This window comes from Danio aesculapii, chromosome 5 (genome assembly GCF_903798145.1).
Source record: "Danio aesculapii chromosome 5, fDanAes4.1, whole genome shotgun sequence".
NCBI lineage: Eukaryota > Metazoa > Chordata > Actinopteri > Cypriniformes > Danionidae > Danio > Danio aesculapii.
The window spans coordinates 45,170,139-45,197,913 of record NC_079439.1 but is presented as its reverse complement, the minus strand read 5'-3'; the positions used below and the strand labels follow the sequence as shown (position 1 = coordinate 45,197,913).

Below are 27,775 nucleotides of genomic sequence, written 5' to 3'. Positions count from 1 at the left end.
ACATCGGCTGCATATGTCATAGTCTGGCAATATTTTTAAGACATTGTTATTAAGTTGTTATAAAATGCTCTGTTAATGTGGTTCTGCAGGTTCAATTTGATGAGAGAGAAGACACCAAGGTGTGCACCATTGTGATCAACGATGACCAGGTGTTTGAGAACATTGAGAGCTTTAATGTGGAGCTGAGTATGCCAGTGTACGCCCTGCTAGGCTCAGTGACTCGAGCTAAAGTCAATATCAATGACACGGAGGATGAGCCCACTCTGCAGTTTGATAAGAAAACCTACCACGTCAATGAGAGCACCGGCTTCATCTTTGCTCCTGTTGAGAGAAAAGGTCAGTAAAAGTATTGATAATGATGCTCAACATACTAGATAATCTTTAAGATTAGGGAAAACATTTAATACTATATATATAATATAAATATTCGATATGTATCAGTCAATATTAAATATTTAGTTATGGTTTTCCAATTTAATTTGGTTCCACTAAATGGTTGATTAACAATACTATTTAAAAACACTACTAATTATTAGTAAATAAAGCAAATATTAGTTTATATCATTTTGTTCTTATGCAGTGTATTATGTAAATTGGCTATTTGATGGTTATCAGCCATAAAAAAAATTTTGGGCTTTTTTTTTGGCAGAATTGTGTATATTAAGCTATTTAGACAATGTAGTATAGTAATAATTATTTAAATATTTTTTTTTTTTTATTTACATTTTTTCTGTTATTTGCAAGTTACTAGGATTTACCTTTTTTACCAGAATATTTTTAGAACAAGTATTGTAAATATTATGTATAAAATTTTTTGTTATAAGCAATAACATTAAAATACTTACTAATTGATATTGTTATTTATTTGAATATTTACCTTCAGCTTTCATGTAGCATCATTTAGCATGGCACAACTATTCCATAATATAAAAATAAATAAATAAAAGATTTATTTATGTTTATGTACACACTACTATAAATATAGTACTATACTTATTAAAAGTAATTGATGGTACTAAACTGTAAAAAAAAGTTGACTCAACATAAAATTTTAAGGCAACAAACTTCAGGACATTTTTGAGTTTACTTAACTTTAATCGAGTCAAGTGAAGTGATTGGGTTGAAAGTTGAGTCAACTCAAAAATTTTCTGAAGTTTGTTCAAATTTTAAATTGAGTCAACATAGTTTTTTTTTACAGTGTACAAAAAAAAATCCCTTTTAAAAAAGTAATATGTCAGCATGTTAAATAAGGTTAAGGTTAAGGCTAAGGTTCATCTTTGTGTTTTATTCAGTTGTTTTTCTAAACTCTCTTTTGTTTGGTCAGGCGACACCAGCAGCACAGTCTCTGCCCTGTGCTACACTGTGCCTAAATCAGCTCGGGGCAGCAGTCTCCACGCTCTCGAGTCTGGCTCCGACTACAAGACCCGTGGCATGAGCGGCGACAACAGACTCATCTTTGGTCCCGGAGTGAGCATGTCCACCTGTGATGTCAAGCTGATCGATGACAGCGAGTATGAGCTCTCTGAGGAGTTTGAGCTGGTGTTGTCAGACGCCTCAGATAACGCAAGGATGGGCGACGTTACTGTGGCTAAAGTCATCATCGACGGGCCCAACGACGCCTCTACTGTGTTTCTGGGAAACGCGTCATTCACCTTCAGTGAAGATGCAGGTTGGTGGAGTTGTGTCGTGTGCATCAGTTGATTTGCTTTAAAAGTAGTGGTTGATTTATTAATTGCGAGACTGAAAATATTTAGTTGCAGGATTAGTTTACTCAAAAATATAAACTCTATTATTAATTACTCTTGCTTTTGTCGTTCCAACCCCTGTTTATCTTCAGAACTCAAATTAAGATAATATAGATGAAATCTGAGAAACCTCTCATAAACAGCAACGGTTCCGAGACATAAAAAGGAACAAAAACATTGTCCAAACATTTAGTGTGACTTAAGTTGTTCAACTGTTATTATATGAAGCTCCAAGAACACTTTTGTGCTGCAAAAAACTGCACATTTACTAAGAGCAGTACGACATATTGCCATTTAGTCAGCAGTGCAACACACAAGCATGTAGTAAAGTATTACCCGTAGTAAAAGCAGACTCTAATCTTTTGTGAAAGACTTTAAAGTCCACAAGAAATCTAAATTTGCCATATTTATTTTGCTTGCTCACATTGTTATTATTAAAATGAACAATTATAAAACAAATTATAATCTTGTTTTGGCTTTGAAATAATGTTTTTAAAATTTATTGTTTCTGAAAACAAGGCAATAATCGTGCTCGTTGTTGCGCCCCATTTGACTCGGAGGACTAAACATAATTGTGACAAACCAATATTTAATTTTTTTATTCCCCTGAGACGTTAGCTGCTATGGATTGTCACAGACAACGGACGTGGCAAAAAAAGGTTTGCTTTATTTACAATTAAGATAAGAATAAAAAGAATATTTAATCACCCAAAGTGATAAGCAAACAAATCAATTGAAACAAACCTGATAGAGAGAAGGAAAATAAGTGGTGTCAAATCTAAGGAAATAGCAAATCAAACACCCGCTAACTAAACTCTCCCCATCTCTAATTAACTAAAGAGAAATCTGAAAATAGAAAAAAAACAACATCTTCGGCGTCACACACCCCTCACTAAATTGCACACGCTGGAAAAAAAACATACAACTGGTAGCACCTGCTTCTGACCTAAACAGAGAATCAACTATGTGTGTGTAAAAAGTCACGTGGCGTATTTCACTTTTACATCCCTTTTAGTAGATTTAAGCAGATTTAGTTTGGGCGTTTTGAATAGATGTACAAAAAAAAACTAAAGCAAACTAGAGAACAGGACAGGCACACCAATGTCACACAGAAAGACCAACCCCACCCTGAGTTGTCACTGGAGCTCTTAAATAACCCCATTCTTTTCTGATTGGTCTACTCGTGAAAACTCTGCGAGCCAATTGGAACACCTAGATTTTAGAAGAACAGCAGACAGCTAATAAAAAACGGAAAGGGGAGGAGTGAACAACAGAGAAACATCCCCAGGCATGTAACACTTGTCTAGAAAATGATTTCTAGATTTTTAGACTAGAAACAAGACAAAAACTCAAAGTAAGAAAAAACATGTTTGCGGTGTTGTTGTTTTTTTCATGGCAACTAGGATACATTTTTTCTAGATTATTTTAATGAAGTAGCATTTATTTGGATAGAAATAAATCACTTTCGATCAGTTAAATGCACACTTGCTGAACTCTATTTTTTGTGTGCTAGTGTATACTCAGCATTTTGTAGTATGTCTACTACAACACCTATGCAATATCCTCCCACAGGCACCATTGAAATCCCTGTTCTGCGGCAGGGCAGTGACCTTTCATCAGTCACCTCAGTGTGGTGCGCCACACGTCCTGCAGAACACGATTCAGCCACACCTGGAGTCGACTATATCCCCAGCTCTAAAAAAGTAGAATTCAAACCAGGCAAGACCGAGGAGGTAATAAAATAAAACTTCTGTTCTGACATACTGTGAACAATATCGCTCTTTAAGGTGTTTTTTTCCAGCAAAATCATGTGCATCATTTGTTTACTCTTTTCTAGACATGCAGTTTGACCATTATGGATGACATCCAGAACCCAACAATAGAAGGGAAAGAATCCTTCATCGTGTTTCTTAGCTCTGCTAATGGAGCGGTCCTGACTGAACCCTATGAAGCCTCTGTCTACATCACTGACACCACTCAAGACAGTGCGTTCTCTTATCATTATAGTCTCTGTGATTTAACCATCTGGGCCTCTTCAGTCAGAAATGATAGAAGAATATTGTGTTTTGAACACATACATTTCTCTGCTTAATTGGATGACACTCTTTAACTTTGGCTGCATTCTTAATCCACACACACATGCATACACAGACTCTCACACACACACACAATTTAATGACAGAACTAGCTACCTCCGTCAAAAATAATAAAAAGTAAATTACAGATAAAATCCGGAAAAAAAGAGGAAAAACTCAAATATTTTTTTGATGGTACAAACTACAAATAAATCACTGTGCAGAAACATTGAGGGGGATACAACAGACACCCACATAGAGAATGTGTAGAATTTGATGTATGTGATATATGATGTGTATGTATATTTATGTATATACATATGAAGTCAGAATTATTAGCCTACCTTTGATTTTTTTCTTTTTCTTTTTTAAATATTTCCCAAATGATGTTTAACAGAGCAAAGAAATTTTCACAGTATGTCTGATAATATTTTTTCTTCTGGAGAAAGTCTTATTTGTTTTATTTCGGCTAGAATAAAAGCATTTTTTAGTTTTTTAAAAAACATTTTAAGGTCAAAATTATTGTCCACTTTAAGCTATATATTTTTGATAGTCTATAGAACAAAACATCATTATACAATAACTTGCCTAATTACCCTAACCTGCCTAGTTAACCTAATTAACCTAGTTAAACCTAGTTGTCACATTAAGGTGTATAGTGTCTTTAGTGTCTAGTTACTTTGTGCCTTGAGAAATATCTAGAAAAATATTATTTACTGTCATCATGGCAAAGATAAAATAAATCAATTATTAGAAATGAGTTATTAAAACTATTATGTTTAGAAATGTGTTGAAAAAAAATCTTCTCTCCGTTAAACAGAAATTGGGGAAAAAATAAATAGGGGGGTTAATAATTCAGGGGGGCTAATAATTCTGACCTCAGCTGTATATAAATGATAGAAAGTTATGTATATATATATAGGTGTGTGTTTTATTATTTTTATTTTATCTAAATGCAAAACCTAACAAAACTAAGAATTTTAATTAAACAAGGGGAATTCAAAAGGCTTTCTTTATATTTATATTTACAGCTACACAATTTTTATTTTTAACACCTCCGTATGGCACTGTTTTTTATGAGAAGTTTTGCATTTATTTAAAAAATAAAATAAAGAAATAAGGGCAGCACGGTGGCGCAGTGGGTAGCACAATCGCCTCATAGCAAGAAGGTCACTGGTTCGAGCCTCGGCTGAGTCAGTTGGCATTTCTGTGTGAAGTTTGCATGTTCTCCCTGTGTTCGCGTGGGTTTCCTCCGGGTGCTCCGGTTTCTCCCACAGTCCAAAGACATGTGGTACAGGTGAATTGAATAAGCTAAATTAGCCGTGTGTGTGTGTGCAAGAGTGTGTGAGTGTTTCCCAGTGTTGGGCTGCAGCTGGAAGGGCATTCGCTGTGTAAAAAACATATGCTGGATAAGTTGGCGGTTGATTCTGCTGTGGCGACCCCTGATTAATAAAGAGACTAAGCCAAAAAGAAAATGAATGAATAAATAAATAAATAAATCTAACTTGGAACAATAGCTCAAAATGTTTTAAAGTAAAATCACATCATAAAATCCCCTCAAAATTACTTATATTACAGTAATTTTAAATAAGCAAAAAAATGTTATTGAAAAAATTATTTTAAATTTCTTTTTTATAAAATAAAAAAATCATGCATGACCAAGCGAAGTGGCCCAGAGGGTTAACAATCATGAAGCATATAAACACTTATATAGATACTCATGGAATCAGTGCTTTCTTCTTACAGTCCCAAGCATGCAGTTTGACAAGCTGGCGTATACAGTGAAGGAAAAAGATGGCATCCTGCACATCCCTATTTTTAGAACAGGAGATCTGTCCTATAAATCTTCTGTCCGTTGTTTCACCCGCACAATGTCTGCAATGGTGATGGATGACTTTGAGGAGAGGAGAAATGCAGATGATTTCAGAATCACCTTTCAGAAAGGGGAGAAGGTATGATTTCTTTCAAACAGACAGGTCTTGTCTGTAATAATCACTTGTGACATCAGACTTTGGGTCAACAGATTTTGATGTTTTATGAAATGGTTGTGGTTTCATATGAACTCTGTGTTGATGTTTAATGGTCCTGTGAAATTAAAATCAATTATTTTTTTAATATTAGTTTGTTAGTTTAAAGGATATCTACAGTATAATCTAGTGTCCTTCAAAACAGTGACAAAATTCACATTTTAAACCTGATATAAACCATCAAAGTTTGCAGTTTATCACTTTGGGGATCCTAAATGGATCAATTATTTTTTGACATCATACTTCACACAGTTTCTCATCAAATCTTCTGACCAATCAAATGCTCTATATAATATCTAACATGTCCCACCCCCTTCAAAATACATCTCATTCAATGTGATTGATTTCAACCACTCTCACTGGCAGAGCTGTGATGCAATTAAACACTATTGGCTGTTTTATATAAAGGGGAGGAGCTACTATATGATCTGACCTGTCTTCTTTTTTTCAGTTTAGATTACGTATGCACATTTCAGAACACTCTACGAGACCTTTATGTACAATAGTAAGCAAAGACATTTTTAAAGCCTTGATTCTGATTGGCAGGTGAAGAATTGTACAGTACTGATCCAGGATGACTCCGTGTTTGAGCCTGAAGAGGAGTTCCAGGTCCACCTTGGAAGCCCACAGGGTGACCATTGGATTGGAGCCATGATTGGAGTCAACGACATTGTGACTGTGACCATCACTAATGATGAAGATGGTGAGTAGGTAGTGGGTTGTCTACTAATAAAAATCACAATCCTAAACCACAAAATAAAATTATGCTTATTAACATTTTCACTTGTGGAACATGCTGCTAACAACAGCTTCAAATTCTCACATTTATCCAAAGTTGTCTGCATATGCTGACTGTGTTTAATATTATAGGCTGCACATCTAGTTTTAGGAACTTTCAATCAAAAAATAAAACTGGAACAAATCATTTTGTGGAATAAGGTTGTGCTACAAATGGGCTGCACAATATATTGATGCTGCATTGATATTGGAATGTATGCACTTACAATAGTCACATCGCAATATCTGCTGTGTGGTGTTGGGATTATTATTGTTGATCAGCAATAACCAATGTACAGTATTTACATTTTACTTTACATTTGATTATTCTATAGGCGCTGGACAACATAGCGATATGCATGAGGTGGGGTTTCTCATTATGGTGGATCGAACATATTGTTGCAATTCTAAGAAATATACAGTACTCAGCATAATTGAGCACACTCCCTTTTGAAAATGAATATTTATCTCAATTTCTCAGTGAATATAGGCAATGTATTTTGGTGCATTGAAACAAAACCGATTTATTAAACAGATATATTTATTAAAATAATATTTTAGTCACCAAACATATTTAGAAATTGAAAGATAATACAATTAAATTCAAGGAAAATGTTGCAAAAAAAAAAAAAGTTACAACCTAAGACAACAATATTTTGTTAGGTAAACTCCAGATTTGGCTTCAGTACTGACTAATCTAATGTATATGTACAAATATAATATTGTATAGCTTCCTATTAAAAGTATGTGGTGTGTACTTATATATGCTGAGCACCGTAGGTGATGTTAATAAAAAAAATACATCTTGTAACTTTTTGGTGCATTTTTCCATCTTTATTTACAAATATCATAATGCATTGTGGATGGTTTTCTTGTGCTATATCGCTGATATCGTGATCTATCATTTTCAGGGGCAAAATATCATGAAAATCATATCGTATTACTGTATCTGACTACTTATTTCACTTTTATCTTATTTATTTATTCTTGCAATTCCATTGATTCACTCCCATGATTATTCCAATCAATCAAAGGTAATGATTTCATTCCAAATAGAGCTATTCAAGTCATCTGCTGAAATCGTATTCATATCACAATATAAACTGCAGCAAAGTAAAAAATTGCAATGTAATATTTTTTGCAATATTGTACAGCCCTACTACAAATGATCTATATCCATATTAAAAACTGACTTTTAGGCATTGTGCCTTTTTATCATAAAAACACAAGCAAATCTGTGGCCAAAGCTCTTTTGAATTGACAGTTTTGTTTCTTCAGATTGTTTTTTTTTTTCTTTGTAGTCCCTAATTACGATAATATTTAAGACACCTATAATAATTACTTAAAGTTTAATGCAAGTTACTGTTATGATTCACACAAAGCATCATGGGGTGTAGAAATAATATAGATAAAAGGATTAGTTCAGATGCAAAAGCTTATGTGCCATCTGAAATGTTCTAAAATGAGCATTTTTCTCATGATCGTATGTTTATGTGCAGATTTCAATTTAAAGTCAATAAAAGAATCTATTCATGGCCATAAAATTGAAATAAATGATCCAACACACAGACAGGACTCTTACAGAAATGCTACATTCTAGAGGGAAATTTCAGATAGACTTTCGCATTTGAACTCTTCAAACATATAGCTTGAAAGTCGGAAGTGTTTATTTTCATAAACACGTGAATGTTAAAACCGTGCATGTCCTGCTTTTCAGCACCCACGATCGAGTTCGAACAAGCCTCATATCAAGTTCGGGAGCCGCCTGGTCCCGATGGCATCGAGGTTTTGAATATCAAGGTAATTCGTAAAGGAGACCTTGACCGCACCTCCAAAATCCGATGCAGCACAAGGGATGGATCGGCCCAGTCAGGTGTGGACTATAACCCAAAGAGTCGAGTGCTTAAGTACAGCCCTGGTAAGTTATATTTATGAATTAGTTTTTTCATTTCACATTTCTAAACAAGAGCGTTATTCTAATCTATGACAAATGTGTTGAAAAGGTGTGGACCACATCATGTTTAAGGTGGAGATTCTGTCCAACGAGGACAGAGAGTGGCACGAGTCTTTCTCTTTGGTCCTTGGACCTGATGACCCAGTTGAAGCCGTTCTTGGAGAGATTACCATTGCAACAGTCACTATTCTGGATCAGGAGGCCGCAGGAAGTCTCATTCTTCCGGCTCCACCCATTGTAAGAATCGTACACTTGAAAAAAACAAGAAATACATTTTATTTCATTTATAGTTTTTGCACTCAGTTTATGTTTAGTGATGTAATTTAATACTTAGTCATTTAAATAGATATTTTAATACATTAGCATACAATTTGGATTACAAACATCACTTTAGAGATTTTTATTGTATTAAAACATCAACTTTTTCACATCTAATAAAAAATACTAATACAAACTAATCAAAAAAGTTTCATCTTCAGTACTCCTAAATCTTTTAACAGCACATGAGAGCTGTAAAATGTCTGTAAAGTGTTGTTTAAATGTAATCTCATGTGGTCTTTTTGTTTTGTTCACAGGTGGTGTCTCTATCAGATTATGACTACGTTCAGGAGGTCACTAAAGAGGGCAGTAAGAAGTCTCCGTCTCCTGGATATCCGCTGGTCTGTGTGACCCCCTGTGACCCCCACTACCCCAAATACTCCGTTATGAAGGAGCGCTGTGAGGAAGCAGGCATCAACCAGACTTCTCTGCACTTCAGCTGGGAGGTGGCAACTCCTACAGACACCAGCGGAGCAAGATCTCCCTTCGAGACTGTGACCGACAACACTCCCTACACTACAATCAATCACATGGTTCGTCTCATACATTCAAAAAATTCATTAATAAAAATACTTACTGTTGAAATCAGAATTATTCAGCCCCCTTTGAAATTGTTTTTCTTTTTAAAAATATTTCCCAAATGATGTTTAACATAGCAAGGAAATTTTCACAGTATGTCTGATAATATTTTTTCTTCTGAAGAAAGTCTTATTTGTTTTATTTCGGCTAGAATAAAAGCAGTTTTTAATATTTAAAAAAAACATTTTTAAGTCAAAATTATTAGTCCCTTTAAGCTATATTTTTTCGGTAATCTACAGAACAAACCATCGTTATACAATAACTTGCTTGATTACCCTAACCTGCCTAGTTAACCTAATTAACCTAGTTCAGCCTTTAAATGTCACTTTAAGCTGTATAGAAGTGTCTTGAAAAATATTTAGTCAAATATTATTTACTGTCTATTTATTTAATGTCTAATCTATTTATTTAATGTCTAATCTATTTATTTAATGTCTAATCTATTTATTTAATGTCTAATCTATTTATTTAATGTCTAATCTATTTATTGTCATGGCAAAGATAAAATAAATCAGTTATTAGAAATGAGTTATTAAAACTATTATGTTAAGAAATGTGTTGAAAAAATCTCTTTATTAAACAGAAATTGGGGAAAAAACTTTGATTCAGGGGGGCTAACAATTCAACTTAATTGTTTTATGTTCAGTCCACTTAAATTTGTCAAAACCAATTAACTTAACTTAATTGGTTTGTGTTGGGACAACCTGAGTGAGATGTGTTGAACCCTGCACTTTTACAGTGTAATTTGTTTATTATTTTTGGTTTATAGATTGAAAATTTCTAATATAAGTCCTCAGATTAAAATTTGAGATTGCTAGCATGAGTTATGTTAACTAAAGTAGCTTATCAACAAAAAGAGTAATTATATGTTACTCTTTTTATATTTATTATATTTAACAATAAAATAAAATTTAATATAAATGAGTTTTGCCAGGATACTGGAATTTTGAAATAATACTTCGATACTCAATAACATATCCAATACCATGGGGAAATATTATCAGAGCATTAATTAAAATTGCAAAATTTAATTTAAAGTATGCTTGTCTTAATTTATACATTTACCAGAGATATACGCATAACTCAATGTTAAAAATGTTTTACTTTAAGTTCAGTCATGCCAATTAAGATTTTTAATTGCCTTGACATAATGTTTAATCGCCTAGAAAATGATAATAATACAGAATAAATGTAGTAGATTGTTTTGAACCATGTTATATTCTAATAACTGATGCCATTTAGTGTTCAGATAAATTTCACATTTCTTAATTCCAATTTCACTATTGAAGAAGAATCTACTAACCTAACTTAAAGACAGAACTGTCAGTAATGAAACATTATAAGTGATTAAAGGGATAGTTCTCCCACTAATAAAAAAGTACTCATAATTTTCTTACTTGCAAGTGGTTCTAAAGCTTAGTGAGTTACTTTTTTCTGCTGAACATGAAGATATTTTAAAGAATATTGAAAACCAATTTTTTCATAGTTGGTAGGAAAAATGGTATAAATGTTAATGGTTTCCAATTTTATTCAAAACATTTCTTTGTGATAAGCAGAGAAAGGAAACTTAATCAGGTTTGAAACCTGTGGAGGGTTAAAATAGAGGTTTTATATTTATGAATTTACAGGGTTTTCATTTTTGGGTGAACTATCCCTTTAACATTGTTTAGGTAGGCCTATAGGTGATTTTGTCCTTGTTATTGATCAATGTTAATGACTGCTCTCACTTTAACACATGCCTCCTCAACTGTTTACTTTAACTTGAATCTAAACCCTTGTGTTATGTGTGAGACGTTTTCATCCACTACGGGGTGCTGTTGAGTCTTAATTTGGCCACAACTATCTCTGTTTTAGCAAATGAAATGATTTTTGGTGGAAAAAAAACTTATTTTGAAACATATTTTGGGAAAATGCTTTGAAATTATTTAAATACTCAACAACCCACTGTGGGCAAATTTACTACACTTTTCTTATGTTTGTGGCCTCATTGACTTCCATTACATTTTTGCATAACATTTTTAATTGCAAAGCCGTGCCACCATATAATTATGAATTCTTGATTGTGGTGGTTTCCCTATTGTAAAAATTACGCAATTTATCTCTTCCCAACATGGAAAACCCCCAACAATCAAGAATGCATAATTATATGGTGTTATGGCTTTGCAATTAAAAAACGTGTCTTCATTATAGAAGCCAATAGGGCAAAAACAGCCACAAACAGTAAACGAGGGAGAATTTAAATTAATAATAAATTTGATGCAGCACAAAAACTAACAATGCATCAAAGCCAATGTTGTTCCTAATCCTTCACATCTCCAAGTCTGTAATAAAAGGTCAAATGAATACATTCCACAATTGTTTTTATATTGAAAATAAGTGTGTTTTTCCCCCCAAATCAGTGACTTCATGAACTTGGCAATTAAAGAGTCAAAATCCTGGACTAAAAATAAAAACATTTAGTAGTTTTGATCAGGACTGACTGAGGCTGATTAACAGATTTATGCAAACAAAAACTGAAGCAAATATTTATCTGATTCATTTTTACAGCAGTTTAATTCAGTGGATGTTTTCATCCTGAACATAATAAAAGGGTAGTCAATTTGAACAATACACAAGGATTAAAAGACTGTTATTGTGATGTTAGTTGATATACAGTATGTTTAGCCTGTCTGCTGAAGCACAAGATGATGTAGGGAACTCAGTGTTTGAGTGCAAATGTGACCATCTATTTGCAGTCTGGAGTCATGTTAATTTGATGCGGAAGCCATCTTTGAGTTTGAGCTTTTTCTCCACAGGTCCTGGACAGCATCTATTTCAGCAGGCGTTTCCATGTGCGCTGTGTAGCTCAGGCCAGAGATAAAGCCGGGCACCTGGGAACTCCACTGAGGAGCAACATTGTCACCATTGGCACTGAGGGATCAATATGTCACACTCCCGTCACCACAGGGACCGCTCGAGGCTTCCAGGCACAGTCCTTCATCGCCACTCTAAAATACCTGGATGTCAAACACAAAGAGCATCCAAACAGGTAAAGGGAGACTTTGTGTAGGCAAATGATTGAGGGTAGATGACTTTTGTTCCAGACAAATCCCGGTAGAGTTGTGAGGAGGAGGAATTAAAAACATGCTTCGATTGAAATGCAGCTGGAAGGATTGCCGAGGACTGCATCATTTTTTTTATTTTGCCTCTGGCCTAAGCAAGATCAAAATGAATTTATACGTTTGAAAGAACAAGACAAATTAACAGTGTTTGACAACTGCAGATCCAAAACAGTTTCGCAACCTATGTTGAGTACTTCAAAGAAGAAAATGGTATTTTGAAAATTGAGAGGTTGAGTAACAGTAGCTAAAAATGAGTTTGTAATTATTGTTTGTAACGTAGATCACTAACAAGTTAAGAAATATAATGGATGTGCAGATTAATACCATGCATATACAGTTGAAGTCAGAATTATTAGCCCCCCTTTTAATTAAAAAATATATATATATTTCCCAAATGATGTTTAACAGAGCAAGGAAATTTTCACAGTGTGTCTGATAATATTTTTTCTTCTGGAGAAAGTCTTATTTGTTTTATTTTGGCTAGAATAAAAGCAGTTTTGATTTTTTTAAAAACATTTCAAGGTCAATATTATTAACTCCTTTAAGCTATATATATTTTTGATAGTCTACAGAACAAACCATCATTATACAATAACTTGCTTAATTAGCCTATCCTGCCTAGTTAACCTAATTAACCTAGTTAAGCCTTTAAATGTTACTGTAAGCTGTATAGAAGTGTCTTGAAAAATATCTAGTCAAATATTATTTACTGTTATCATGGCAAAGATAAAATAAATCAGTTATTAGAGATGAGTTATTATAACTATTATGTTTAGAAATGTATTGAAAAAATCTCTCTGTGAAACAGAAATTGGGGAAAAAACAGGGGGGCTAATAATTCTGACTTCAACTGTAAGTTCATGAGTATAGGGAACTAACAAGCTGTGGACATTGAAGGGATTGGATGAGTTAAATTGAATGCTATCTCCACATTTTTATTGTTTTATTGACATGCGTGCACTGATTGGATGATTACATGGGATGTGAGATGATTATTTGGGGGGTTTTTTAGTATTCAAGCTTTTAAATGCTACAGATCCATATATGAAAAACCCCCATTCAACAGTTTAAAGTGACACTTGATACTGTAGAAAATGGCTCTGAAGTATTAATTATAAAATATTAAGTTAGGTAGTAGTAGTAGTAAAACTTTATTGTCCTTGACAGGAAATTTGTTATGGGCATCACCATATTGCTGTAGACATACACTAAAAATAAACAATAAAAACAATACAAAATACAATAGTTATAATAATTATAATGCTAATTAAGATAGACTCTTGTTAAGTAAACCCACTGAAACTGGTACAAAGGATTTCTTATATCGGTTCAACCTACACTTAGGGACTCTATATCTCCTACCAGAGGGAAACCATTCATATTAAGGAAACAAAAAATGAGTTGGATCTTTCAGAATCCTTTTTTAAATCCACCTGATTGACACAATTCTCATATAAAACTTGAGGATTAAATTATTCATTATGTATAACAATTTTCCATCCTGTCTTTAAGAGATGCATCAACTTAGATTTACACTGTACAGAAAAGTTGACTAACCACTCTGTGATACCATATCTTACAATGCTTTCAAGAACATCTTTATAAAACAACATCATAAGCTTCTTGTTAACTTCAAAAAAGACATAAGCTCCGTAAAAAAAACTATCTCTGGTGTAAACGAGAGCAAACCCACTCTATGAGTATTTTCCATGTAAAATGTCAATACGTTTTTTCTTGTCATTATAGTACTGCATTTATTAATTTATTATTAGTCTATAATTAATGTAATGTACAATATTTGAAACTAGCACACTTACTACTGGGATTTAATAATCAATATTTTGTTTTGTTAAAATGGAGATATTTAAAACTTTTTAAAAAATGGAGATATTTAAAAAATTTTAAGTGTTAAGTGTGTTTCGTCTCAACAGGATCCACATATCAGTTCAGATTCCTCATCAGGATGGGATGCTTCCACTGGTGTCCACCATGCCTCTGCATAACCTGCACTTTCTACTTTCTGAGTCCATTTACCGTCAGCAACATGTCTGCTCCAACCTGGTCACACTTAAAGACCTGCAGGGCGTCTCTGGTAAGAGCAACCACACACTTTAGCAGATCAGATCAATAAAGGGACCGCAGATCCAAATCTTGTCCACACTATTTTAAATATGAGCCGTCTTTATGCTGCTTCATCTCCTTTTATCTATACTAAATCAGTCTGTTACAGATCAGTCAAATGAAAAACAAATGTTTTATGATATTACTTCAATTTATTTACAGTGATTATTAAATGTAAGTCATGATTCTTTAGAGTTTTAATTGTTAGTTTAGAATAATGTAAGGTTTTAAAATATATAGGTTTATATAGGATATAGGATTTAAAAATGAAAATTTAGATCAAAATCATAATTAGGGCTGCAACGATACACTCGAGTCACCTTTTTTACATATCTCCATTTTGAACTCACAATACTATATTATCTCAATATTAAATGTTAGAAAAAGATACAAATATCAAATTTAAATGTAGAATAATTCCAAAAAATAAATCATTCTTGTTATAGTTATAATTTTTTGTGAACATGCATTTAGTCTTGTAGTTATTTTTACCTATAACTCATATTAAGTTTTAATGTTTAACAACTGTATTAATCCCACCAGGGGCAATTAGATTAGGGTAATAGCATTTCATGATACAACGAACACATAAAGAGACAAATCACTTACAAACAGTGTTAAAATTGAATTGGATGTCTTCACCGCAAATAGTTTACCTATGCCTTGAAAATAAGGTGGATATTTGCCTGAATTAATTGTCTTTTTTCTTTTGGATCGAAATATATTTAAAGTAGAATGTCCTCATTTTTTTATAATATGTTAAAAAGGATGTTTGCTGTATTGTTCAACTTGGGAAAACATAAATTCTCCCCCCAGAAACCGGCTTCTTGGATGACGTGTCATATGACAGCATATCCCTGGGTCCTGGATATGACCGGCCATATCAATTCAACCCCAATGTTCGAGAACCCAGAACCATCCAGCTGTACAAGCATCTCAATCTGAAGAGCTGCATCTGGACATTCGATGCGTATTATGACATGACAGAACTTATCGATGTCTGTGGAGGATCAGTAACTGCCGACTTTCAGGTTAGTATGAATGCATCCCATAATAAATAAAGTGCCCTCCACTAATATTGGCACTATTGGAATATATGAACAAGAAAGCTGTGAAAATGTGTTTTTGTTGTTTAACATTTTGATGTTTGCTCCAAATATTAACCAAAAATCACTTTACTTTAAAACATTTTATTGCAATTTTGAAATGTAGACCTACTGTAACTAACTTCTGCAATTCTTTGTGATTGGTGGAGATTTTTTAGCCACTTTTACATCTTCCTAACATTGCATTGTAAAGGTGGTCACATACTTTTGCACGCTGATTGATAACACTTCCAGTTGATTGTAATGTCTTAATTTCTGAGTGTTTTTGCTGTTGTCTTATTGCTGCTTCCCATATCATGAAGCTCAACAGCATTTTGCAACAAATTACAATTTTGTTCCTTGGCTTTATCCATTGTGATCATTGGTTGTATCCCAAATCGCCATGCATACCCTCATTCACTACTACCTACATTAATTCACTTAAAATAGTTCACTTAAAGGAGTGAATGAAAATGAATGAATGAATTTGAGGACTCCAGAAGAGATGCTGTTTTGTTTGTGCTTTTCTCGTTGATAAATCCCTGAGATGGATTAGATTTTCAACTTCTTGGTCAGATCCTGTGATAGTTATTCCATGCGTCCCACCCTACAAAAGCTAATTTCTGAGATATTTCCCTATTTATTCGGAAACTTGCATTGTTAATTTTTTTTGAAACTTACAATGATAGGATTTCACTGTGGAAAACGTCTTGTGGTCAGATGTGGATATTCATATAGTGCACAAACAGTGCATTATGAGTATTCTCTAACCACTGAGTGTACATCAGTTGTACAGTGCTCAGCAAATATATGTAAACCCCTCACAAATCCATCTTTTATCTTTCCATTTCTAAATATGTTTGGTGACTAAAATATTATTTTAATAAATATATCTGTTTAATAAATCAGTTTTGTTTAAATGCACCAAAATACATTGCCTATATTCACTGAGAAATGGAGAAAAATATTTATTTTACAAAATCAGTTATGCTGAGCACTGTGCACTTCTTATTATGGGGCATTGTGGGATTGATTGAATGTCCACTTATTGTATTGTGCGTATCCGCAATAGTCACATCGCAAGATATACTGTACAATGAGTCACTGCTTTAAGTTTAACCATTACAGAGTGAAGGTTTATCAATTGTGTGTGTTTTTAAGGCCTGTGACTGAGCATTTCAAAAGAGTTTAAAACATTTGGCTACAAAAAAATGATGATGTTACAAAGATTACTTGTATTTAATTATTTATACTGAATTTATACAATTTATGCAAAAAAAGTTTTTTCTTTTTTGTCTTGCTTGTAGTCCAATTATCTACATTTTAAAGCAAAAACAAGATTATTTTACTTAATCTAATGGCAGATCATTTTCTTGTTTTAAGGGAAAAATCTTATGAAGGTAAATATAATACAATATTATTAATGATCTAAAATTTTTACCAATATTTTGACAAGAAATCAGACAATGCAAAGTAAGAAAAGCATTTTTGCATTGTTATTACTCTAACTGAATAATGCTAGAAAAGTGCCAAAATAGAGCTATTCATCTTGTGAAACTGTATTCATATCGCAATATTTATCACAGAAAAATAAATAATTGCAATATCAGATTTTCCAATATCAAGCAGCCCTATCTCAAATAGTGTACGGTCAATGGCTAAGTTTCCTTATATTTTTACCCCAGTGATCCAGGACATCTTTGTTGATGAATTTCCTGTTTCTAGTCACCATGGTGCAGCAAAAAAGTAGCATTTTAATGGGAATAAACTTGATAGAGTTTTTTATAGAGTTCACCAACAAAGATTTTACAAAGATATTTGTTTTATGATAAAAACTGCTGTATTTCCAGTTTGTTGTTCTCAAACAAAGCAGCTTTTTTTGTAAATGATTTAAATGCAAGATCAAAAAGTAAAACAATGTAGACGTTTTTTTCAAAGACTACTTACTTCATGTTAACCGGGCATGCCAATATTTGTGGAGAGCAATGTTAGGGCTGGGCGATTTAGCCTAAAATCAAAATCTCGATTAATTGAACATTTTAACTATTACGATTAATGAACGATTATTTTTATTTATTTATTTTTTTCCCTCATAGTTCACTGACAAGTTTTGTACAGTAAATATGCTCACATATTACAAGTGAGAGATTTCTGAATGAAGGGTGGTTTTAAAATAATTGATGGAAACACACACTATATACTATCTATGATTAATTATTGAAGATCAACGTTGAACAACTGAAATTAAAACACACATTGCCTAAAACCAACAGTCACTTTTTTCTTATAAAAAAGAGAAAATAAATAACTTGCACTTCTGGAAACAAAATAAATTATTTTCCATGTTTTTCATATAAAAAATAGAAAGTAAGCAGTATCTCTTCTAAATAAAATAGCTCTTCTATATCCTGTGAATAGTATTTTAAACAGTGCATTTCTTGCATCTTCTGTAATCAATATTTTGATGTAAATGGTCCAGTACATCATCGTGGTTACAAACTGCAGTGAAGACATCTTGGTGTGTTCGACACAGAAGTATAAATCAGCCTTAACAGAGCGGGGTCATGTGACTCCACACGGGAAGTAGGGAAAAGTTGGGAAAGTAATTGGAAAAATTAGACTATAGATTATAGGTTCTGAATGTCGATTTCGATTACTTTTCAATTAATCGCCCAGTCCCAAGTACTGCATTCTTATCTAAAGTAAATCTGATGTGGCAGATTTAGTCCATACTCCCGTTAAATGAGTGTGTGGCTGTATTCAATTTTATTTTGTAGGTCAGAGACTCGGCTCAGTCCTTCCTGACAGTCCAGGTTCCGCTCTATGTGTCCTACATCTACGTGACGGCTCCTCGAGGATGGGCGTCTCTGGAGCACCACACAGAGATGGAGTTCTCCTTCTTCTACGACACTGTCTTATGGAGAACAGGTACATGTAGTTTAATAGCCTGACCTGAGGACATATTCCGACTCAATCTGTGTTGTGTATCTTACTGTCTTCATCTTGCTCTCTTAATGTTGACTGATTGCTGATGATCGTGTTCTTTCCTTCCAGGCATTCAGACAGACAGCGTGCTTTCGGCCAGATTACAGATCATTCGGATCTTCATTAGAGATGACGGACGACTGGTGATTGAGTTTAAAACCCACGCCAAGTTCAGAGGTCTGTATCTTCTATTTTTAACTGTTCATAGTAATGTCATCATATATCTGTATTGGCCATAAACTCACAGGGCATAGGGTGCTTTGAGTAAATATGCCCAAAGGGGTTTGGCTTGCAAATAAGTTTTGGAAACCACCATTGGTGTAGCACAAACGATGTAGGCCCGCAACAAGAGTTTTAGATTTAAACTACCCATTAAAAGCTTGTGAAAGAATCCAATAAGCATAACGTCTCTATCTTCAATCAGTTCCCTGCACAAAGGAGAGCATATCTGAAATATCCATCTGACGTGCATGGTAGTTTTAAGTGCTGAGATGAGCAGGTTTGGAAAGCCTGTTCTGGCTTATTGTGGTCAAACAACTTGATTAAAAAAAATTAACTGAAACTGAAACATACCAGCACAATGAACAAATTTGTCTATAACAGTAAAAGAGTTTAAAATAGACTATTCCTTTAATTTTTGTCATACAGATAAGAATAAGACATTGGGGCCTATCATACACCTGGTGCAATAATGTTTGGCGTGATTTGTTGCTATTTTCAGACCAGTGCAACTCTAATTTTCATGTTTTGCGCCACGTTGTTTAAATAGCAAATCCATTTGAGCCACTTTGTGGACTTGTGGTTGTGCCGGTCTAGAAAGGAAGTGTGTTAAAGCGCATTGTTGGCACGTTGATATTTTGAGGAACTATAATAGACCACGCCTTTGATCATCTAAAAGCAGGTCTAAAGTTCAGTGCGAAGCACGTTATTTGTACACATAAACGTCCAAACGCTTACACATTGCTTAATACACACAGGATGTACAGCAATACACAAATATCTTTGCATATGAAAAAATTTAAAGGATTAAAATGTTTAAAAATTAAAAAAAGTAAAATTATTATTTTCTACAGTACATAAATATAAAAAACCACTGCCTCCATACCTTCTTCATCTCGTGGTCTTTTTTCAGTTTATTCATGACAGTTTGCTTTTGGATAATGTTATTATTATTAGCAGTATTATTTATTATATGCATATTTATATTTGTTTTAATAAAAACAAGTTTAGATTTGTCCACCTGTCGGGCTTTGGAGACATACATAACCATATGGGACATAAGAATAGAATATGTGTTTGGATATAGTTCTCTTTGTTATTATTGTTCATTTATTCGTTTGCTGGAAATTAGAACTAAATGTAGAAATAGTTTTGAAACAAATCTTTGCGCTTAACAAACAAAATTAAATATGTAGGCTGATGGATGTCTTCAGTGGAGTGACTTACTATCGTTTCCTTATCCACGAAAGTAAAGGAGTAAAGTAAAGTAGTAAAGTAAAGAGAAAGAGAAGTACTTATAAAGTCACATTACAACTCTCTGAGATATTTAGTCGGTAATAAATAGGTATATAGTAATGTTTATGTGTTTGTTTTTGGCAGCATAGATCTGCTACACTGCTGTTGCTTTGATTATTGGCACAGAGCAAGTACTGAGGGGCTTGCTACTGCCAGTGCAGTATATTCACAGACATGCTGTCTGAGAATATAACACACTGCTGCAAACAAAGCATCCATGTAACCCTCGTAGCAGATATATACACAGGTGGGGTGGAGGAGGGATCCAAAAATGCAAACAACAGTAAGGCATGTTGAACAGCAAGCTCATTGGCTGCTGAAGTGACAGCAACCAATCACCTGCACCAAAAGTTGAAAGAGTAGTAGGAGCAGATTAAATATGACCAATCAGCTTGAGCTACCAATAAAGTTTAATGACAGAACTTATTATTTATTTATATGAAACCATAAATAGTTTTTTATTATTTTTTATTATTGTTTACTTTTATTTAACAAAACAGTTTCCTTCATTCTCCCTGTATTTGTGTGGGCTTCTTTCTGGTGCTCCGGTTTTCCCCACAAGCCCAAAGACATGCGGTGTAGGTGAATTGGGTAAGCTAAAATTGTCCTTAGTGTATGTTTATGAAGGAGAGTGTTTAGGTGTTTCCCAGTGATAAGTTGCAGCTAGAAGGGCATTCGCTGCGTAAAACATATGTTGGATAAGTTGGCGGTTCATTCCTGGACAAATAAAGGGACTAAGCCGAAAAGAGAATGAATGAATGAGTTTCCTTAATGAGAGAGAGACAATAGGAACAAATAGGATGTGCTTTGAGGTGCTATCTGTCACACAGTTCTTATTTTTTATGTATGGGATTTAATTGGTTATACTTTTTTAATGGTCATGAAATCAAATTAAACAATGGATCTATTATATTAATGATGGAGCTAACGATTAACAAGCATCAATTCGTCAAGAAAATTACCTTTTTGGGTGACCCACCACAGTGTGTGCTCTGCACGCTTGTCTGCTATGCTGCTGGGAACTACTGCATTACATAACCATGCAACCATGTGGCATTTTGTGGTGTGGCATATGTGTCCAAATACATGTTGAGGCCATTTTACATAGGTCAAATCTTTATTTGAGGTATAAGTGTATGATAAAAGTTTTATCTCCCTCCAGGTCAGTTTGTCCCCGAGCATCACACCCTCCCTGGACAGAAGTCTCATCTGATGGCCCCAGATCACTTAGGAGGCATGGATTTTGACCTACAGCTAGTGTGGAGCGCACAGTCTTTTGATTCACCCTACCAGCTCTGGAGAGCCACAAGCTCCTACAGCAGGTGAGCAGTGTGATGCCTAAAGCCGTGGTCACACTAGAGTTTGAGCGTGCAAAATTCTGCTGTAATTGTAGGATTAAACAAGATGATTAGACTTTTTTTTTTTTAATTATTGTCGAATTTAAAATTTTTGTACACTTAGGTCATGTTTTGATCTTCAGTTGGTCTCACGCAGTCACATGATGTGATTTCACAGGTCAGAGTGATGTGTGATGTGTCACATGATGTGATTTCGCAGGTCACCAAGCTTAAACTTTGCAACACAGCGAACTGCAAAACTTGTCGCACGAGTTTGCGTTTCCAGTTTGTCACATTCGCTTGTTTATGAATGGAAGTCTATGGGGCAAAAGTGAAGTGCGACCGCGGTTTAACACAGTCACATCAAGAAACCTTGGGGTTCAACTCCAAGTCTGATCAATCACTACTAAACCAACTATGTAGGATCTGAAGAAACACTCGGTAATTAAAGACAGGTGTGTTTGATCAAGGTTGCAGCTGAACTCTGCAGGAAGGTAGATCTCCGGGAAGAGGATTGGGCACTGTTGCCTTAATGCCACTGATCACATGCTTTCTGTTGTTCTCCAGGAAAGACTATTCAGGGGAGTACACCGTCTTCCTCATCCCCTGCACGGTACAGCCAACACAGGCATGGGTAGACTCTGGAGACAAGCCTCTATCCTGCACAGCACATGCACCAGAGAAGTATGTTACCATAGAGCCTTTCCACTTATAACTCCTTGAGGATTCTTAAATGACTTAAATGCAGAGCCAGCAGGGTTAAATGCAGGAGCACGTGCCTCAGTAAAAATTTGCTGTGCCCTATTAAAAGCTTAGAGTTGCAATTTACTTAGTATGTTAGAGTGTTATATTGAGAGTGGGAATCCCAGAATAAAGATGTTATTCTCAACCAAATCAATGCCTGTGAAAGCAATGTAGTTAAATCGAAAACACACTGATGCATGTATGCGGAAATCCATGCCCGCGCGCATCTGTGTTTAACAGTGATGCGCAGCCTTTCATGCAAATGTGTCATCATGTAGCTAAGTTTGGCCTTACCCACAGAGGTTTAGGGTCAAAATGCATTTGAGGTGGGCTATAAAAAATGATTAAACCTATGCTCAAAGTGGTCTGTACACTGAAGCAACACTTTTTAACTCAATTTCTGCACCAAAAACCAAACGTGATTTCCATCACGCATTGGGTGGATACTGGCAGTTTTGTCTTTCCACTTCAAGGACTAGACAAAGCTAAAGTTCCTTAATATGATTATGTTTTTTGATTAAGCTTTACTGGTTACTGTAGATGGAAATTATTGTATGAAGCAGAAAGGTAAGATGATGTAAGTATTTTGTACAGTATTTAAGTACAGTAAGTATTTTGATGCCCTGCTACATATACAATAGGCTATTCTTAATTTCATATAATATATACACATAACCACAATTTGTTATATCATTATAAAGACAGTCGTGTATATATAAACACTATAAATGAGGAGAACTTGTCTCCTCCTGAATCCCTGAGTCTAAATGCAGACACAGTGGATAGCAATGCAGCACGTCTCTTGCCCTATCTATTGCAGCCATTAGCCCTGCTGGTAATCTGTAGATTTTAAACATATAGGCGAACACAGCAGCACGTATATAGGTGGGGTGTCTGAATGGTAACGAACTCAACTGATAAAAGACAAAGTCCGCCATTCTTCAATTCTCGTACAGCTCTCCCGACAAAAACCTGACAGCATTGCAGGAAAAACCATGCAACAAACCCTGTAGATCATAGAAACAAACACATTCGACCCTTCATGAATGGCTAAAACTGCGTGCCATGCGTGTCATGCGTGCCATGCGCAGCCGCGATCGCACAGCTTGGCAGGTCTATCATCAGAAACGTGCTGTCATGAATAATTAATAAGCAGGTCTTCTCATAGGATAAGAAAACACATCATCTCTGAACAGGTAGATTGTGTTACGTCACCGATTTTGATCCTGGAGATGAATTAGCTGACAAAAGCTCAAAAATATCCAGTTTTCCCCACAATTAAAGCTAACTTGGGCTAACATTGTCATAATTGATGCTCAACACACACAAATCTGTTAAAATCTCAAAAAATTTCTTGAGGGTTTCTTGAACCTTTAATAAACTTAATGCTTGGCCATGTGAGTCAATGTCCCAGTACAGGAAAGCTGTGCCCCAGTAGAGCTTTATGTCTAGTAACACCCCTGGTTGAATGGCTTTGCAGTTGTCATCAACTTTCAGTGGACTTGTTTTACTTGTTACATCAGATTGTTTGTGTGAGTCAACAAGAGTATTTACAATATCCAGGGACTTCTAACATTCTCTTTCAATCAATAGATTCCTGCTGCCTATCGCCTTCCAGCAGACCAACCGCCCTGTCCCTGTAGTCTACTCTCTGAATACTGAGTTCCAGCTTTGTAATAATGAGAAAGTTTTTCTAATGGATCCTGCTCTCGCAGACATGTCTGTGGCTGAGATGGATTACAAAGGAGCCTTTTCAATGGGTAAAAAGAGGAAATTAGTGAAAATGATTAGATGAGATGCGTCACCAATGTGCTTTTATTCATTCAATGTTTGATATTATGCAGGTCAAACCCTGTATGGCAGAGTCCTGTGGAATCCTGACCAGAACCTGAATTCAGCCTACAAGCTACAGCTTGAGAAAGTGTATTTGTGTACGGGACGGGATGGATATGTTCCCTTCTTTGACCCTACAGGCACCCTGTATAATGAGGGCCCTCAGTATGGCTGCATTCAACCGAACAAGCACCTCAAACACAGGTTCTTACTTCTGGTAGGTGCCTATTGTAACAAGTCCAGACCAGTTTAACTGGCCTAACAAGATCAGCTTGATGTAGTTAAGTTTTAACTGAAATACTTTTGTGGAGTGGAATTTTTTAGTGGGTACTGCAAAGATCAAGCTTGTTTTGTATTATTATGGAAAAAATTGATTGTATCAAAGCAGCTTAACATAGTTCTAGTAAAGTCCAGATTTTAGAGTTGAAGTTCAGTTGAGTTTAGCTCAGAGTGGTTAAAGTTTTACTGCTCTGCTGAAAGTTCAAACACTGAAGAACAAATCCAATAAAAGCAGTGCAATATAATACGCAGTTTTTAATACATGTTTTTTTTAATAAATGTTATACCCAAGTGATTTCAATCTTCTGAGAGAATTTGAATGTGACAGCTCAACGCAAATTCAGTTTGGCATTCCTCACGCAAAATTGTGAAAATATCTCCATAACTGTTCAGAACTATGAAGTGGAAAGAATCTGCATTAAAGCTCTTTACAGTGCTGGGATGATCTTTCATATTATTATGACAGGAGGTCTAATAAATTTAAAATGTTAAGCAACTTTGTGTACATACATAATGTGTACATATGTATGTGTGTCAATTAGGACCGAAAGCAGCCTGATGTTTGTGATCGATACTTCCATGATGTTCCCTTTGAGGCCAGCTTTGCATCTGACATTCCTGACCTCCTGTCTTTGTCTGCGATGCCCGGTGTAGATGGATTCACAATGAAGGTTGATGCCCTTTATAAGGTCAGTGACTTCAACACCCAGACCTTCAGACCTTCTAACTGAAACATGCTGCAAATCCTGGCATATGCCAGTGCCAGATCATTTCAGATGTACCCTTCAAGCAAATGCCTAGATCTGTTTGTTTAAGAAAAGATGCCAGACTAACAGCCTGCCATGACTATAGGCATCTTGGGGAGCTCTTTTGTTGGCATCTCATTTGGTGTGTGTGCCTTTTCTTTAGGTTGAAGCAGGGCACCAATGGTACCTCCAGGTCATCTACGTTATTGGACCCGAGTCTATATCTTCTCCCAGAATCCAGCGCTCAGTGACTTACGAGCTGAACCGAAGTCGCCGAGATCTAGTAGACCGATCAGGTCGCCTAATGCTGGATGAATCATTGATCTACGACAATGAAGGTGACCAGGTGAAGAATGGCACCAACATGAAGACCTTGAAGCTTGAGATGGAACCATCAGGCACCTTCAATCCCCAAATGGGAGGATCCATTGGGGGTGGTGTGGCAGCCATCCTCCTGCTTTTCTTAGTCCTTCTAGCGTTCTGTTTCATGGTCAGGAAGTGCCGCAGGGTTGTCAAAAAGAGGCCTTCAAAGACGGTGGAGGATTATCCTCTGAACACAAAGGTGGAGGTCTGCATTGAACGTCTGGAGAAAAACCTCAACAGCAAGCACTGCTCTGTAAGAAACGTCAACGTCCTCAGTAAGAACCCCGAGACCTACAAGCTCAACGGGGTGAAAGTCAAACAGGTCAATCTGGAGGTCAAACTCCACAACAATCTAAATGACGGCACTGAAGTCTGACCCTCTAGAGTATTTCATGAGAAAAAGAAACATTTTCTATGACTATTTGTAATAATGACATATGTTTATTGTATTTTTGTATGACCACGAGGACAAAAGGGAAAGTACGCTTGCCAGCTATGCAGTGTAAATCATTTCACAACTGAGCTACCTCAAACACATAATGGTGTCATCAGATCTTTTCTTCCGATCTCAGTTTGGAATCATCACTCTGTATATGAGAATTGTTCAACAGCTCAGTGGTAGCTCAGCCACTTGGAGAGTTTGTATCGCTGCGCCTGCTAGTTTATCATATCTGTAAAAAAAGCACATGAAAGTATTAAAGGAAGGATGAGTGCCAATGCTTTGGACCAGATGTGTGATGTAAATACGTTTATTAAGTGCAATTATCGGATGACAAGGTCGTCCCTGTATTTTGATCTGGTTTCGATGCTCTGCCTCATTGTGTACTTTACTTTTGGCCTGATCACCGGTGTGCCATGCTGATATATTTGTCAAGTGCGATTTATTTAATTCCAAATCCGAATAACTGCCCAAAGTGATGCATTTAGTTTGTGTTAACTGACAGTACACGCAGACGAGAAACCCGTGTGTTTTGAATTGTATGACTATAGATCATAGATTTGATAACCACTATTGATTTCCTGTCAGTCTGCTGTAGCATCTGTTGTTTTACAACACTGGACAACGAAATGTTTCTTTGTTTTGTTTTGTTTTTTATAACTGCTGTCTGTGCTGATATAACCAAACACTACCAAATATCTTCACATGGATTGTTTGAGGTTTTCCACCTTATGCTCCACTTTATACTGCATTATTTAGTCTTGTATTAACGTCACATCATGTATTAAGGCTTGTGTATTTGATTTTATTCTTTCTGTTCTTTGTGAAAATGTTTAATAACGTTGTGTTAAGTTGACACACGACACATGGTGCTGGTTTGATCAAGAAAATTCTGAAAACCCACCTGGGTGTAGTGGGGGGAGATGTTATGATTATTATTTTACAGTTGGTCAATTCTCCCTTTTACTCTTGCCTTTCTCTCTTGTTTTTCTGTATTCGGAATTTAATTTTTCAAGTGTCAAAGTGAGTGCCTATCAAACAGGAACATTTTGGTGATTTCAGTTTTTGGTGCTATCATTTATGGTAAAATAATCAACATGATGCCTGTACTTGTGCCTTTTTAGCAATAAAATAAATGAAAATGAATTAACATATTCCTAATGTGTGGTATGCTTTACTCAAATAATCCATTACAGTAGTAGGCGTTTTACTGGTAATACATTTGGATGCATATTAATTTATTGCAAGGGGGTACATATTAAGGCACTTTTTCTAAGTACAATGATTTATTAATGAAGGCAGTGGCTCAGTAGGAATGCATACCTTTCATGACATCATGTCACTCACGCCCTAAGAAAACAGGCGAGGCGTTAAACCGGACAGAGGGCTTTACCATTTAGTGTTTTATAATAATAGGTGAACAAGAAGTAGCCCTTATTTTAAATGTTTTTTTAACTTGCATATATTCATATCGGAAATCTAATGTACCAATCACAAATACAAGATATAGAAACACACATCAATCATTCACCATTTTGATCTCAATTAACGTCTTTAAATTGATATAATCCTCTTGAAGTTATGCACCTGTATTCCTGTATTTCTGTCATATTGTATTTGACCTGATGAGTCCAAATTTATTTCCCTAAAATTTAGAGAGAGAGAGAGAAAGAGGGACCTTAAGAAAAGTGGAGATTTTTTTTTTAAAGAAGGGAGAGGCTAGGTGTGTTTTTTTTTTTTTGTGGGTGTGTG

General features: G+C 35.2%; 1 protein-coding gene across 2 annotated transcripts in view; it reads left to right on the top strand.

The window, feature by feature from the left end:
• The window catches only part of fras1 (Fraser extracellular matrix complex subunit 1), a 252,169-nt gene extending 224,992 nt beyond the window's left edge, over positions 1-27,177 (top strand). For both annotated transcript variants that reach the window (XM_056458293.1, XM_056458292.1), the window contains 20 exons: positions 90-336; positions 1,325-1,669; positions 3,318-3,478; positions 3,583-3,730; positions 5,567-5,772; positions 6,394-6,550; positions 8,342-8,542; positions 8,628-8,815; positions 9,154-9,429; positions 12,271-12,503; positions 14,508-14,668; positions 15,514-15,728; positions 18,560-18,710; positions 18,837-18,944; positions 21,445-21,604; positions 22,187-22,303; positions 23,957-24,123; positions 24,208-24,413; positions 25,018-25,164; positions 25,385-27,177. In XM_056458293.1, coding sequence (XP_056314268.1) covers positions 90-336; positions 1,325-1,669; positions 3,318-3,478; positions 3,583-3,730; positions 5,567-5,772; positions 6,394-6,550; positions 8,342-8,542; positions 8,628-8,815; positions 9,154-9,429; positions 12,271-12,503; positions 14,508-14,668; positions 15,514-15,728; positions 18,560-18,710; positions 18,837-18,944; positions 21,445-21,604; positions 22,187-22,303; positions 23,957-24,123; positions 24,208-24,413; positions 25,018-25,164; positions 25,385-25,960 — 4,170 coding nt within the window. In that variant the 3' untranslated portion in view covers positions 25,961-27,177. The remainder of the gene's footprint in view (positions 1-89; positions 337-1,324; positions 1,670-3,317; positions 3,479-3,582; positions 3,731-5,566; positions 5,773-6,393; positions 6,551-8,341; positions 8,543-8,627; positions 8,816-9,153; positions 9,430-12,270; positions 12,504-14,507; positions 14,669-15,513; positions 15,729-18,559; positions 18,711-18,836; positions 18,945-21,444; positions 21,605-22,186; positions 22,304-23,956; positions 24,124-24,207; positions 24,414-25,017; positions 25,165-25,384) is intronic.
• The last annotated feature ends 598 nt before the right edge of the window (positions 27,178-27,775 follow it).